Source organism: Dipodomys ordii, unplaced genomic scaffold, assembly GCF_000151885.1.
Source record: "Dipodomys ordii isolate 6190 unplaced genomic scaffold, Dord_2.0 Scaffold13, whole genome shotgun sequence".
NCBI classification, from domain to species: domain Eukaryota; kingdom Metazoa; phylum Chordata; class Mammalia; order Rodentia; family Heteromyidae; genus Dipodomys; species Dipodomys ordii.
The window spans coordinates 11,924,678-11,940,758 of NW_012267229.1; the positions used below are offsets into that span (position 1 = coordinate 11,924,678).

Consider the following 16,081-nt stretch of genomic DNA (forward strand, 5'->3'; position numbering starts at 1 on the left):
AGTGGTAGAGCACTTGCCTTGGGCTGAAGAGCTCAAGGACAGTGCCAGGCCCAGAGTTCAAGTCTCAACAAGAAAAAAAAGAAAAGAAAAAAGAAGCCAGGTGGCTCAAACCTGTAATGCTAGTTACTCAGGTGACTACGATATGAGGATCATAAGCCCAGGCAGGAAAGTCCATGAGACTCTTATCTCTAATTAACTAGCAAAAAACAGAAGTACTGACATAACTCAAGTGGTACAGCACTAGCCTTGAGCAAAAAAGAAAAAAAAAATGAAGCATGAGACCCTGAGTTCAAGCCCCAGTACCAGCACATAAACAAACAAACAAATAAATTGAATGTGAAGAAGAATCCGCATTCCATTTCAGAGTGTCCCACAGGATAGGATTGACTAGGAAGGCAATATTCGGCATAGTAGGCGGAAGACACCACCTTTTTTGTTTAAAAGAGTAAAATGTACAAGCATATAAAGTTGCTCATGTTTTTTAAAAGAGAAATAAAATAAAATGTTATGTATCTTAGAGGGAGGAAATAGAGTGGAAGGGACAGGGATGAGAACTAGATTTCCATGAATGTTGGCAGGGAGAGACTAGGAGAGGCTGAGGGAAGGGAAGCACTGTACAAAAAGAAATGAGTCCTTACCTGACTCATGGAATCTCAAGCCCTCTGTACCTCATCTTTATAATGACAATAAAGTGAATTTTTTAATAAACATAGATGTATGCTCAAAATAATCTAAATTGATGATCATTGCTGTAACTGATTTGAATTTTAGCAAAATCACCATGGCTTGCCTTCCAAGAATGAGTTGTTAAGTATTGAAAAGCCGAATTAGGGAGGCTACCTTTTCAGTTGTTATAGGAGTAGTGATAGAGATTTATTAAGAGAAGAACGCTGGAGTTGAGACCTTGGAACAAGGTGAACCAGGAAGGTGGATATTATGCTGGAGAGTAACTCGCCATCTTCATTTCTCTTCTCTCTCCTTCCTCTCTCCTCCTTCGTCTGATGGAATCTCAGCCCTCCCTTACAGAGATGTCTGACCCCTAGGCACAGTGCCAGCCGGTGCTGGTTGCTGACCCTCATCTGCATATGAAGTGGCTTTTATCCCAAAGCCATCGATGCGAGACGGTTTGAGAATGATGTGGAGTTTCCAGATTTCCACACCCTCGTCTTCGTGCCTGGAGATGCTTCCTCCTACAGCTTGGTCAGCACTGCCCTGCTGTTTTGTGCCTCTTCCTTACTCCACTCCCTGCCAGGTAGTCCACCGTGAGGTGCAAAGGATCCTCAGAGCTCATTTCCTGGGTCGTCTGAGGCAAGAAACACACACACACACACACACACACACACGGTCAACCTTTGCAGCCACCACAGGCTGCCATATTATAGAGCTCTGTGCCTGCATCCTTGGCTTCACTCTCTGCTAACTCCCAGGGAGGTGAGCATGAGGCTCCTTGCCCTGTAGAACTGTCCTCCTCTCCTCCATGTGGGCCTCTCCTATCTTCCTTCCAAATGAGCCATGTTTAAACTTCCTTCCAGGTTGTGGCTGGGTTCAAAAGATGCCCCAATAGATCAATGGGTGAAAGCCAGATCCACTTTTGTGACAGCCCGGGGAGTCACACACGCGCAGATGGCACATCTTCCACATTCTGTTTATCAGCAGTCACAAAGTCCCACTCTGATTCCAGGGATCTCTCTAGTGAGGAGTGGTAAAGTTATGGAAAACCACAGGGGGCTTGTTGTCACTATTTGTGAGAAACAAAATCTGCCTCCTACTGTTGCCTCCTATTGTGTTATCCTTTTGTATTTGCACCCAAGGGTCACTTCCTCCAGAAACCTTTCCTAGCCTGCCTACCACCACACTAAGTCAGGGACCCGTATTGTAGACTCTCAGGACCCCTCCCTGTTCAGGTCATATGACTCCTACCTTTCCTCCTGCCCTCCCCATCAGAGTAGGAGCTCTCTGGGGACAGGACCACGATGAGTGCAAGCTTAGATGGGTATAGATGCTACTTGAGCATGTTTTGCATGAAGAGAGAATGTGGCGAAAGCTGGACATCGGTGGCTCACACCTGTAATCCTAACTATTCAGGAGGTTGAGATCTGAGGATTGTGGTTCAAAGCCAGCCTGGGTAGGAAAGTCTATGAGACTCTTGAGTTAATCACAGAAAAAGCCAGAAGTGGAAGTGGCGCTGTGGCTCAAGTGGTAGAACGCTCGCCTTGAGCTGAAGAGCTGAGGGACAGTACCCAAGCCCGGAGTTCAAGCCCCATGACCAACCAAAAAAGAAAAAGAAAAAGCCAGAAGTGGTACTATAACTCAAGTGGTAGTGCTAGCCTTGAGCAAAAGGAACTTAGGGACAGCACCCAGGCCCAGAACTCAAGTCCCAGGAACAGAAAGAAGAAGAAGAAGAAAAAAAGAATGTGAAGGAAGAAGGCTGTTGTTTCAGTTGTGCCCACAGTGAGCTGCTCAGCACACCATGTTCTGGAACTCAAAGCACCATCATCACACGTCACATGCAAAGCTTCTACTCTAAAGATGTACAGATCACCTGGCTGGAGAGGAACGTGTTGGGACCATTGATCTCTTCAAGAATTCAGATGGGACATTCAGCCAAGACAGTCACATCCTGGTCAATACTTCAGGAAGAAAAGATGTTTAGCTGCCAAGTGTTTCAGGACACCCAGGCATTGGAACAGGCAAGCATCTACCTGAGCAAGTTCAGAGACCAACCAGTGGACTTGGGTAAGTAGGAGTGGAATAATCAAGCAGCTAAAAGCTCAGATCTCCTGTCATACCAGCTATGTGGAAGATGAAGATGGAGAAAGGAGCATAGTGTCGCAAAGCCAGCCCCAGAAAAAAAAAATAGTTAATGAAATCCCCTTGCAACACATAAGCTAGGCTTGTTGGTCCACACCTGTGATCCAAGCTACATGAGAAGTGAAGATGAGAAGACTGTAGCACAAGACCTGCCCCACGGCAAAAAAAAAAAAAAATGTACTTGTAAAATAAAGAAAAAGGAGTTGGGGATGTGGTTCAAGTGGTAAAATGCTTGCCCAGCAAGTATAAGGACCTGATTTCAAATTTCAGTATAACCAAAAGGAAAAAAAAAAAATGAAGTAGAGACGGGTACCAATGGCTCATACCTGTGATCCTAGCTACTCAGGAGCCCGAGATCTGAGGATCAAAGTGCAAAGTCATTCTGGGAAGGAAAGTTCTCATGACTCTTATCTGCAATCAATCAGCAAAATGGCAGAAGTGAAGGGGTGGCTCAAATGGAAGAATGCTAGCCTTCACCCCAGGACCATCACAAAGAAAGAAAAAAGGAAAGAAATGGAAGGAAGGAGAAAGAGAGGAGAGACAGAGGGAGAGATGGAGGAAGGAAAAGAGGGAAGGAGGGAAAGAAAAGGGGAAAAGAAGGAAGGCAGGAAGGAAGGAAGGAAGGAAGGAAGGAAAGAAGGAAGGAAGGAAGGAAGGAAAGACGGAAACAGATCAGACTCCAGGCAAGGGAGTTAGTTTAGGCACTAGGTTCAAATCTCAGTCACACACACACACACACACACTCAGCAGACAAGCTAGATTCTCATGCTAACTATGTGTGGTTTTGCCTGTCCAAAACTCCCTTCTTTATTGTAAAGTGAGGAAGAAATTATAGCACCCTCTTCCTTGGATGCCTTTGGTACTGAACAGCAGGAAGTACTGTTTTCATCACTCAGCTGGATGCTGATACCACCTGCTCATTTTATCAAATGCTGTTGAAAATCACTGCATTAGTAGGAGCTGTCTTTTTCCAGTTCTCACACAGAAGCCATCCAGCTTTAACAGGTACTGAGCATTATTAGGTACTTTTCTTGGCTGTTCTGGTTTGATAAAATCTGTCTTCCTATCCCAAGTTTAAAGGTAAGGGAAATGGACCTTGGTAGTAGTGTCACATGCCTTTAATTCTTACAACTAAAGAGACTAAGATCTGGAGGATCATGGTTTGAGGCCATTCCAGGCAGAACAGAGGGAAGCTAGATGAAGTAGTATGAGCCTTTCATCCTAGATAAGACTGGGAGCCTAAACTGGGTAGATCAAGGTCCAGGTACATACCCAGGCAAGAGGTGAGACTATCTTAAAAATCACCAGCATACCTAGCTACTCAGGAGGCTGAGGATCATGATTCAAAGGCAGCCTAGGCCAGGCACCAGTGGCTCACACCTGTAATCCTAGCTACTCAGGAGGCTGAATATGAGGATCACAGTCAAAGCCAGCCCAGGTAGGAAAATCCAGGAGACTCTTATCTCCAATAAACCACCAGAAAACTGGAAGTGCTGCTGTGGCTCAAGTGGTAGATCACTTGCCTTGAGCTGAAGAGCTGAGGGAGAGCAACAAGGCCCAGAGTTCAGGCCCCACGACCCACCCCACCCCACCCCCCCAAAAAAAGCAGCCTTGGCAGGCTTATCACTAATTAACCACCAGAAAGCCAAAAGTAGAGTTGTGGCTCAAAGTAATACAGTGCTAGCCTTGAGCAGAAAAGCTCAGGAACAATACACACCCAACCCCTGAGTTCAAGCCCCATGACTGGCCCAAATAAAAATAAAAATAACCAAAATAGCATAGTGCTGGTGGCTCATGCCTGTAATCCTAGCTACTCAGGAGACTGAGATCTGAAGATCTCAAAGCCAGCCTGTGCAGAAAAATCTGTGAGACCCTTGTCTCCAATACACTACTTAAAAAAAAAAATAGCCAGAGTGCCAGGCTTAAGCAAAAGCAGCTCAAGGACAGAGCCTAGGCACTGAGTTCAAGCCCCAGGTCTAGCTCAAAAAATGAATAAATAAACAGCATAAAAAAGACTAGAAATAGTCAGGCACTGGTGGCTTACACCTGTAATCCTAGCTACTCAGGAGGCTGAGATCTGAGAACGGAGGTTGAAAGCCAGCCCAGGCAGAGAAGTCTCCATGAGACTCTTATCGCCAATGAATCACTCAAAAACCAGAAGTGGTGCTGTGGCTCAAGTGACAGAGTACTAGCCTTGAGCACAAAGAGGCTCAGGGACAGTTCCTATGCTCTGAGTTCAAGCCCTACAGCAGACCAAAAAAAAAAAAAGGCTAGAAATGTGTCTCAACAGCAGAATGCCTGCCCAACAAGTGCAAGGCACTGAGTTCAAACCTCACTACTGCCAAGGGGAAAAAAGAAAAAACAAAAAAGAAGATAAGGAAACTGAGCTGAAAGGAGACCACAGTGTTGTCTTGGCAACTGAGGCTAAGCCTGCCTGGAATGAAGGGATGCAAGCAGGAAACAGGCCTGTCCTGACCATGCTTATCTTCCTGTCACTGGGTGGTGATAGGTGGACCCTGGTAGGGAGGAGACAGGGAACATTTAAAGAGGAAGAGAAAGAGGAAGTTGGCATTTCCCAGGAAGAGTGAAGAGAGCATGGCTTTGCCTCAGCTCCCTGCTTCCTATTCAGGTTACAGGCACATAAAGGACAGCCCTCCTCTGTGGCATAGGACCTTTCATTCCCTTCTGTCTTATCTACGGGGACAGGGCCAGGAGGAAGATGTGCCTCAATATTTGTAGCTGTGACACCACCCTCCACCTCCACAGCCCTCTGATGCCTGTCCCTCTCCCCTGTCATCTGCAGCTCCCAAAGAAGATGAGGGAGGCCTACCCCAGGTAGTGAAGCTTCCTGGCCACTCTTCACTAACAGGGACTTAGGACTCCATCCCACAGGAAAACCCACACCTGTGGCTTTGGCTATCTCCTGAGCCTACAGGGAAGTCCACCATGGGCTCAAGGTCTGATGTGAAATTTTGACAGCCCCATCGAGAGAATGGATTGAAAGCCAATAAACCTGAAGGCCCAGCTGCATTAGTTACTAGGGAAAGGCAAGGCACAGTCCTACAGCCAGGCACCATGTTGTTTCTGATCCAATGGGGGAAATAAAGAAGGAATTGGATGTTTCTTGTAGGAGTGTCGGTGGGCATGGTGTCTTGGGACAGCAAAGGTTGTATTGAACATTCCCATGGCCTAGAGCCTAGTATTTCTGCTCTCCTGTTATACCCAAAAGGAACCCCCAGAATTTCAGCTTAGGAAGCTGAGGGACAAACATATACACTATAACACTGAGAGTAGCACTGGTTAAAATTAGCAACAGATACAAATATGTGTCTGCAGGGTGAGGGCAGAAAGGTTGGTTAAGCTCCAGGTGAGAACTATTCAACCATAAAACTCAGTGGATTCCAACTACACTTAGCAGTAGTCTAAATCTTAGCAATGGAATATCTATGGAGGATATAAAGCATAAATCATGACACTCTTTTGTATAAAAACTCAAATTCTGGGGGTGGGAAGGTGACTCAGTGGTAGAGTGTTTGCTTTGCATGCATGAGGCCCTGGTTTGATCCCTCAGCACCACATAAGCAGAAAAAGCTGGAAGTGGCGCTGTAGCTCAAGTGGTAGGCACTAGCCTTGAGCTGAAGAGCTGAGGGACAGTGCCCAGGCCCACGACCAGCAATATATATATATATACTTAAATGCATTTAAAAGTACACACAAAATAGTATGTGACTCAAGAAGAACAGGAAAAAGAATTACAAAATATAATGAAAGCCCTGGAGGGAATACTGTAAAAGGGGGATGGCAAGCCAGGTGTCAGCTGCTCACACTTGTAATCCTGGCTACTCAGGAGACAGAGATCTGAAGATCACAGTTCAAAGCCAGCCTGGGCAGGAAAGTCTGTGAGCCTCTTATCTCCAATTAACCACTAGAAAACCAGAAGTAGTGCTGTCCTCAAGTGGTAGAGAGCTATCCTTGAGCTGAATTGCTGAGAGACAGCACCTAGGCCCAGAGTTCAAGATCCACAACTGACAAAAAAAAAAGACCTTGAGTTCAAACCCAAAGCACAAAAGAAATAATCGTTATTGTAATGAGAGTGCAATGATGCAAGTCTCCACAGGCTCAGAAACTAAATGGCTGCTAGCTGATGGGGAAAAAAAAGAGCAGCAGGGAAAGCCTTTCTGAAAAAGAGCATTTAAGCTGTTATCTGACGAGCTTGGGGAATACCTCCTAGCCAAAGGGAACCTATTGTGCCAAATTCTAAAGTAACATGTGAGATTGGAATGGTCAAGGAAGAGAAGGGGGTTAGAGGCAATAATAATGGAGACATTAGAGGAAGTCAGACCACCCAGAGATACTACTGGCCACAGGAGACATTTTTAGGATTTTAATCAAAGAATAGAAAGGCACAAGAGAGTTTTAATCCACAGAGCAAATTACAAGATCCGATGCAAAATTCTAGAAATTTCCACTGGCTCCTGTGGGGTAAGTAGATTAAAGTAAAACAAGCAATCAGAAAACTGAGGTCGTACCCAGAGGTAATGGGAGTGAGGAGCTGAGAGCAGAAGGCAGAGATGAGGAGAAAGTGATGAATGAGAGGAATACATGGAAATGGAAATGACAGGATGTGCTGGGGGTAGAAAGGGAATGGGGAGAGAAATTGAGGCCAGTTTGTGACTAGGCTGAGCAAAGGACCAGATAAAGAAGGCAAGTGGAAGGATAGATTCAATGGTGGGAATTAGAAGTCCAGGTTGAAATTTGTTAAATATAACATTTGTTCAGCCTCCAGTGGAATTATGGCATGGGCAGACAAACAGATGTGCTTGGGGTGCCGGAGAGAGGGGTCAGGGTAGAAAAGAGATGTATGAAGTCATGGAGTCTATCCAGCAGGTTACTAGACTAGCTGGTCAACAGAGCTAAAATATCCTGATTTCCCTTTTCTATCATTCTGGCTTCTCAAAAGTGTTTGGATACAATGCAATCTCCAGGCCCTGGTACAAAACAGGTATTCAGCAGACATGGGTTGAAAGAGGAAACCAAGAGATCAAATGCTTTCCGCTTGTTAGAATGGCCTGATTAGAGATATATGTGTTTCCTTTTCATTTTCCTATCTGCTGAGGATTATCAGCATGATTCTTCAACTGATGGGTTGTTCTGTTGTGATTTTTTTTTAACAATTGGATGTAGTCTGAATTAGTGGCAGAAAAAGCAGCCTATGGTATCTGCAGGGGATAGAGTGTTGGGGTGGTCCCCAGTAGCTTTGCGGGAGCCTGCAGGAAGCTTGCTTGCAAAAAAGCCTGGGAGCGGGGATGGTAGGGGGAAAACAATGGAGGGGGTAACAATGTTCAAGAGGAAGTGTACTCATTACCTCACTCATGTAACTGTAACCCTCTGTATAGTATCTTTACAATAAAAAATAAAAATAAAGCCTGGGAGGGACAGGAAGCATTCACAGATGAGCAGTAGCAGTGACCACCCAGGAGGTGCTGAGCTGGAAATGCTCTTGGTACCACTGAATCCACCCTCCACCCCAACCTGGTTACAGATAGGAAAGCTGCCGACCACCCAGGAGGTGCTGAGCTGGAAATGCTCTTGGTACCACTGAGTCTACCCTCCGCCCCAACCTGGTTACAGATAGGAAAGCTGCCCTCAAGAGCTCAGATGGTGAGACCAAATGAGACAACGCCACCAAGTGTATTTCTGCTATACTGCAATGTAGAAATTCTCTACAATCAGGGGGGGAGGGGGGAGGCTGGGAAGGGATGTGAAGGGTAAACCAAAGGAGGAGGCTGCAATGCTTGGTAAGAAATGTACGCATTATCCTGCCCATGTAATTGTAACCCCTCTGTACAGTATGTTCACAAATAAAAAATAAATAAATAAATAAAAAGAAATTCTCTACAATCAAACATTTCTAGATATGCCGTTACTGGGGCTTGAACCTAGGGCATGGACATTGTCCTCTGGGGTTTTTTTTGTTTGTTTGTTTTTAACTCAAAGTTGGTGCTCTACCATTTGAACTACAGTTCCACTTCTGTTTGCTGGTTTAATTGTAGATGAGAGTCTCTTGAATTTTCCTGCCCAGGCTGATTTTGAACCAAGATTCTCAGATCTCAGCCTCCTAGGTAGCTAGAATAACAGGTGTGAGCCACTGGCACCTGGCTAATATTTGTGTTTTAGTCAATTATCCTCCGGTGGTTCTAGTGGTTTCTCCTCCATCCATTGGTCCTCCCACCATTCTTCTGCCCAGAGTGTCTGAGGTGCCTTTGTGTGATAAATCAGCCCATGCAGGCTTCTGCTAAGAAGGGCTTCTGCCCTTGAGGGCAGATCCACAGCGGTGCCAGGACTGGGGAACCCAAAACTTCCTGCCCATTGGCTGCAGCTCCACCCACAATCCTCTTAAGCACGCTGGGACTTCAGCTAGCTCTGCAATGTGGTCTCCGGTCCTTTCCACACAGACAGAAGGCACCCTCCATCTGCCCTGTTACCAGGCAGAGAACAGAACTCTACGAGGCCTGTCACCCTAAAACCCCTGACTCTCCAGTCTTTACAAATTTGATCTAATTTCAGGAAGTCAGGGTAGCACTTTTCTCTAGAGACCACTCTGGGGCTCTCCTCCTCTCTCCCACATCCTGAGCAATGTCACCTAATCCCAGCAGGTAACTGAGGTGAGTGTGGGGAGTGGTAAAGAAAGGGCTGATTCTTCCAGGGCCTATATTTTTCTAAACTTCTGCACCTTTCATCTGGACCTCAGCTTTTGGAACTCAAAGGTGCATTTGCTCTGTAACTGCAGAAACAGCTTCCCTGGAGACTGATGCATGACATTTTATTGTGACTGAGTCACAATAAAACACGCCAAGCAGAGAGAAAGGGATCTGTGAAAAACAGATTGCAGAACTCTTCAGCGCCACCTGCAGGCAGCTTTGTTGATGTTGCTGTCTCAACAAAGCTATCCAAGAAAAACAACTGGGGGATTTGCATAACGTTATTTCACTTTAATCCGTTTATTTGCTCATAAACACCGATTTGACTTGAGGGGATCTAATGTATCCAACCATTTTAAAAAAACACACAATTCCCTCTGTGTTTTCTTCCTATAAATTTCCAGTACTCTTCCACTAGTAATATATAGGAAGAGAGAAAATAATGAATTTCATTTAGACCATGTGCAACCCTCATTTTTCTTGGTTCCTAGTGGAATTCATTTCAAGCTTTGCAGAACAAAACAAAAAGAAAGAGATAGAGGGAGTCGTGTGGAGGGCAAACTCAGACAGTGGGCAGCAGGGCCTGGTTCTTAGAATTCAAAGGTCTGAATGTTCTGTGGATGGTTTCCATGAAACTTTAATAAAAGTAATTTTTACTTCTAAGAGTAGCTTCTTTAATACTGGTAAGCATTGGATTCATCTTGAGAAAGTTTTATTTTTCCATGTCTACTGTTTTGTATTTTCAGATTTTCTAATATCTCTTGTTGTCAGCTTTTGACCCTCTAGGAAAAGTGTGTGTATGTGTGTTCAGGTCCTTTCTAGAACTTCTGTTGCTAAACTGATGACACCTAAGCATTTGGTAAGAAAAACACTATGTACAGGGACATGTCAAAAGGAGACCTGGAAGAATTTCACGCACCACCCCAGCTCCACGATTAAGAGAAATCATTGCACCAGGTGTCAGTGGCTCACACCCATAATTCTAGCTACTCAGGAGGCTGAGATCTAAAGATTAAGGGTCAAAGCTAGCCTGGAAAGGAAAGCCTTGGAGACTCTTACCTCCAATTAATCACCAAAAAGATGGAAGTGGAGCTGTGACTCACGTGGCAGAGAGCTAGCCTCGAAAGTGGAAAAATAAAAGCTAGGGGACAGAGCCAAGCTCTGAGTTCAAGCCCCAGTAATGGCACAATAAGTGAATTAATAAATAAATAATAACAACAGTCTAATAGAGGAAAGAGTGCATGTTTGATCCTGTGGTCCTTAGAAGAAGAAGCAGGTGCCGCTAGACCCTGTGGAAACAAGGCTCAGCCTCACAGACACATAGATGAAGGCAAATAAAGACCACATGAGCCAGGCGCCAGTGGCTCACACCTTTAATCCTGGCTACTCAGGAGGCTGAGATCTGAAGATCTTGGTTCAAAGCCAGCCTGGGCAGGAAAATGTGTGAAACTCTTATCTCCAATAACCACCAGAAAACCAGAAGTGGCACTGTAGCTCAAGTAGTAGAGTGCTAGCCTTGAGCTAAAGAGCTGAGGGACAGCGCTCAAGCCCAGAGTTCAAGCCCCATGACCGACAAAAAAAAAAAAAAAACCACATGATACAACATAAATGTGACATTCAACAACAGAGAAGAACTTCAAAAACCTTTAAATAAGAAGGAGGGATGTCCGCAAATGGTGAAGTCAGAGGTCCCAGAGTCTCTCTCCTGCAAGGAAACATTAATTCTAACACCAGAGGACCAGCTGCCCTCATAAGAAATCTAGAAACTAGTTTGGAGGTTGCTGCAGGCCAGCAAGTTAGAAGCCAATTGCATTGACACTCCATAGGGAGAAAATGGCCTGAAGTTACCAGAGCCCCGCCCCCCACACCTCCACCATACCCCCAACACAAGGCAAGAAACACAGGAGGGACAACACAACTCCTGCCTTGTACCTGAGGAGGGAAAGGGATGGTGTGTCCACTCAGTACTGTGTTGGCTTTACCATGACTGAATACCTGACATAGGCTACCCATGAAGTAAAGGATAATTTATTTAGCTCACCATTTCGGAGGTTCAAAGACATGGTACAGCCTCAGTCCAGTTCTGGTGAAAGCAGAGGCTAGCAGCTCAACATGGAGGGAGCATGTATAGCAGAAAGCTGTCAAGACTCAAACCAGAGCAGAAAGAGAAGAGAGAGAGAGGCTAGAGTTCCCTTCTAGGTCATGCCCCCAATCACCTAAAGATCTCCCACTAAGCTCCACCTTGAATTTCAGGGCCTGGGCACTGTTCCTGTGCCACAGCACCACTTCCAGCTTTTTCTGAGTAGTTTATTGGAGATAAGAGTCTCATGGACTTTCCTTCCCAGGCTGGTTTGGAACCACAATTTTCAGATGTCAGCCTCCTGAGTAGCTAGGATGACAGGTGTGAGCCACAAGCACCTGGTTTGGGGCCCACCTTTTAAAGGTTCATCTCACTTCCCAGTATCAATACCCATGGCCGGGCAACAGTGGCTCACGCCTGTCATCCTAGCTACTCAGGAGGCTGAGATCTGAGGATTGTGGTTCAAAGCCAGCCTGGGCAGGAAAGTTCGTGAGTCTCTTATCTCCAATAAACCACTAGAAAACCGGGAGTGGCGCTGTGGCTCAAGCAGTGGAGCGCTGGCCTTGAGCTGAAGAGCACAGGGACAGTGCCCAAGCCCAGAGTTCAAGCCCCACGACCAACCAAAAAAGAAAAATACCCAGGACAGCAAACCTTTACATGTGGACCTTAAGGTGATGCTCAACATCCAAGCCTAGCAGCTGGCTTCTGTCTTGTCAGAATCTAAACATTGACAAGAACAACCTGGGGGGGGAGGGGCAGGAGGACAGGTATGGAAGTATTGAAAACAAGCCTTCAACCTGCTGGACATAGTATGACTGCAGTGTCACGTACAGACACTAGGCAGTGCACCAGGACCATGGCTTACTATAGTACCAGAGGAGCCACAGTCATTGACAGCATGAGGAATAGAACACAGCAAACCTGGTCATGAGAGAGAACAAGCACCGAAGGAGATACCCCAGAAAAAAAAACTGGGAAGATACCTAAAAAATCAGATGACTATAAAATAGGGTAGGTGTTATGTTTAACTTTTGTTTTGTGGTGCTGAGGTTTGAACTCAGGGCCTTACGCTTGCCAGGCAGGTGGTTTGCTGGCTTGAGCAACACTTTCAGTCCTTAACTTTTTAAGACACTGCCCCGTTGTTTTCAAGGAAATTGTAACATTTTACAGTTCTTTTTTGTGCCGGTACCAGGGCTTGAACTCAGGACCTGGACACTGTCCCTTAGCTTTTTTTGTTCAATGCTGTACAGGAGTGTTCATAAATGTTGTATTTGCAATATTTCCAAATCACAAATAGTTCAAGTCTGCCAACAAGTCAGCAGAAAAGCAAGCTGTGGTTTATCCACACAAGAAATACAGATGACAGGGCTGGGAAGGTGGCTCAGTGGTAGAGCGCTTGCCTTGCATGCCTGAGGCCCTGGGTTCGATTCCTCAGCACCACATAAGCAAAAAGAAAAAAGCTGGAAGTGGCGCTGTGGCTCAAGTGGTAGAGCGCTAGCCTTGAGCTGAAGAGCTGAGGGACAGCGCCCAGGCCCAGAGTTCAGGCCCCAGGACTGGACCCCCCCCCAAAAAAAAAGAAATACAAAAAAAAAAAGAAATACAGATGACAGTCTCACGGTATTTTCTACCCAGGCTGGTTTCCAATCGCGGTCCTCAGGTCTCAGCCTCCTGAATAGCTATGATTACAGGGGAGAGCTACCAAGTGTCTGGCTCTTCTGATTCCTTACAGATTTTCCATTAAACAACTCTTCTCTCAGCCAGCCACTCCATCCCTTTTCCCTGCCCTCTCCTGTCCTGGGTGATTGTTCCTGGCTAGATAAAGAGTAGATTTTTTTTTTTTCCGTTTCCCTTTTAGAGCTCCAGGCCTTCAAGTCAAGTGAAAGTCTGCCTCCATTGGTCCCAGGGTCCTCAGAGCACAGCAGAGAATGAACCGCAAATGCTGAAGTCCGGGGGCCCCCTACTGGTGGCAGAAGGTGACACACTCCTCCTCAGGTGTATGGTGGCCAGCTCCCTGTGTGGATGGATGACAGGATAAAATGGATCATGGTGAGCACTCAGGACAAACAAGAGACTTACAACTTCCAGCATGGCGTCTTCCCTGGGGTTATACCCATGAGCCAGCAAACGCTGGAGCCTCTGAGGTGCCATTACTCCATCCACATCCTCAGTGTCACCAAGGAACATGCTGGAACCTACCTGTGTATGAGGCTCCCAGAAGACTCAGCAGGGAAGGTGGATGGGGGCACCTGGTGCAGGTGAGGGGTGAGTACAAGGCCCTGTGGCTTCAGGACTGATCAGGCTGTTACACAATTAAAAAAAATCACAGCAGCTTGCTGAGTGCTGGTGGCTTGGCTCACATCTAGCTTTTCAAGAGGCTGAGATGTGAGGATCACATCTCACATGAGACTCTTATCTTCAGTTAAACCACCAGGAAACCAGAAGTGGCTCTATGGCTTTAGCAGAAAAGGCCATTGATAGCACCTAGGCCCTGCATCCAAGCACCATAACTGAGCCCTCTCCCCCTCCTCCCCCACCCCGTCCCCAGCTCTTTTGCTGGCAGCTGGGATGATTGTACTCCTTGAGTCTCATGCCAGGGCCCAGAGTGGAGGGGTAGCAGTCACTCAGGGTGTGTTTGTCTCATGGAGCTGGCTGAAGCCCAAGAGGTCCCTTTGTAACTGCCCAAGTCCACCCTAAGCACGTATTGTGTCTGCTAACAGCCCATTGGCTACAGCAAGTCATGGGGCTCAACTCCTACTGCAAGGACTCCAAGTGGAGTCAGAACCTGGGGCTGGTGACCTGACAGCTGGTGATGTGGCCCTGATGTCTAGAGTTCCACCCATGGTAGCTTGTATATGCAGGACTTAGATCTATCATTCTATAGGAGTGTGTACTGTTCTTTTTTCCTTGCCTTGCTATGTAAGCAAGCTATGTGAGTCCCAGGCTGGTCTGAGACTCACAGTTCTCCTACTTTAGCCCCCTGAGTGCTAGGATTACAGGTATGTGCCACCATGCCCAGTTTAGCAGTGTAGGACTTGGTTGATTGGATTGTCTTCCTGTTTATTTGTTTGTTTGTTTTCTCAGTAGTAAGGGTTGCTTTTGGATTGGTTTGTTTTTTTAGTTTAGTTTAGTTGTTTTGTTTTGTTTTGTTGGTGCTGGTCCTGGGGCTTAAACTTAGGACCTGGGCACTGGTCCATGTGATTTTTTAGCTCAAGGCTAGCACTCTACCATTTTATCCATAGCTCTACTTCTGGCTTTTTGGGATTAATTGGAGATAAGAGTCTCAAAGACTTTCCTGCCCAGGCTGGCTTCAAACCCTGATTCTCAGTTCTCAGCCTCCTTAGTAGCTTGGATTACAGGCATGAAGAACCACCAGCACCCAATTCAGTAGTCGGGTTTGAACTCAGCCTTGCACTTACTAGACAGCTGCCCTGTCTAGTATTTAATTTTTTTCTCGTGGGGTCTCTCATCTTTGCCTAGGGCTAGCTTCCATTGGATATCCACCTGCCTACATCCTCCCACTGCCCACATCCCTGGGATCATAGACACACACCACCATGCCTGGCTTATCGATTGAGATGAGGTTTCACTAACATTTTGCCTGTGTTGCCCTTGAACTTCAATCTTCTCAAACTCTGCCTTTCAAATAGCTTCCAAGGGATTACAGCCATGCCCTACCATTCCTGGCTGATCACTCTAAGTACAAGTACATAACATGTAAACTAGGCAGCAGTGTGTGCCTGACAACTCACTGGCGGATCAAGTAGAACAGTGGACACGAGACCACCCAGGTGCTGTGGACAGGGACAGTCACTTTTGCTTGATGCCCACATTGCCAAAAGATTTCCTGGCTCAGCCGGGCGCTGGTGGCTCACGCCTGTAATCCTAGCTACTCAGGAGGCTGAGATCTGAGGATCGCGGTTCAAAGCCAGCCCGGGCAGGAGAGACTGTGAGACTCCTATCTCCAATAAACCACCAGAAAACTGGAAGTGGCGCTGTAGCTCAAGTGGTAGAGCACTCGCCTTGAGCTGAAGAGCTGAGGGACAGCGCCCAGGCCCAGAGTTCAAGCCCCACGACCGACAAAAAAAAAAAAAAAAGATTTCCTGGCTCCTTCCAGGTTGAGATGGTTACTCCTCTGAGGTCCTGAAATCCCGTGGGGTCCTAGGTCCTCTGTTTCCGTCCCTGGGTACTTTCAGGCTCTCTCTGCCAACACACTGAGAATGACTTCCAGCAGAAGGAATTCAACAAGGATGATTTTTTTTGCCTTCAGGCTCTGGGGACCTGAACCAGATGTCTGGATCAGCCAGTCACAGGAGCTGGTATCTGTGACCAGAGACAATGACCTCCTGAACTGCCCGGCCCTCCAGCAGTGACATCCATATTTGTCTACGTCATCTCTGCTGAGGATGCTGGCACCTACTGCTGTGTAAAATTCCAGAGGAAACCCAACAGGCAATACCTGTCTGGTCAGGGCACCAAACAGATGTCCTGA

At 46.4% G+C, this 16,081-nt stretch overlaps 1 protein-coding gene across 1 annotated transcript; it reads left to right on the top strand.

Annotated features, from left to right (window-relative positions):
- Positions 1–936: 936 nt before the first annotated feature.
- Positions 937–16,081, top strand: LOC105981462 (signal-regulatory protein beta-2-like). The gene is given in 6 exon segments (XM_013010652.1): positions 937–946; positions 1,109–1,200; positions 13,496–13,609; positions 13,612–13,847; positions 14,310–14,398; positions 15,957–16,081. Coding segments are annotated over 6 exon segments (666 nt in total).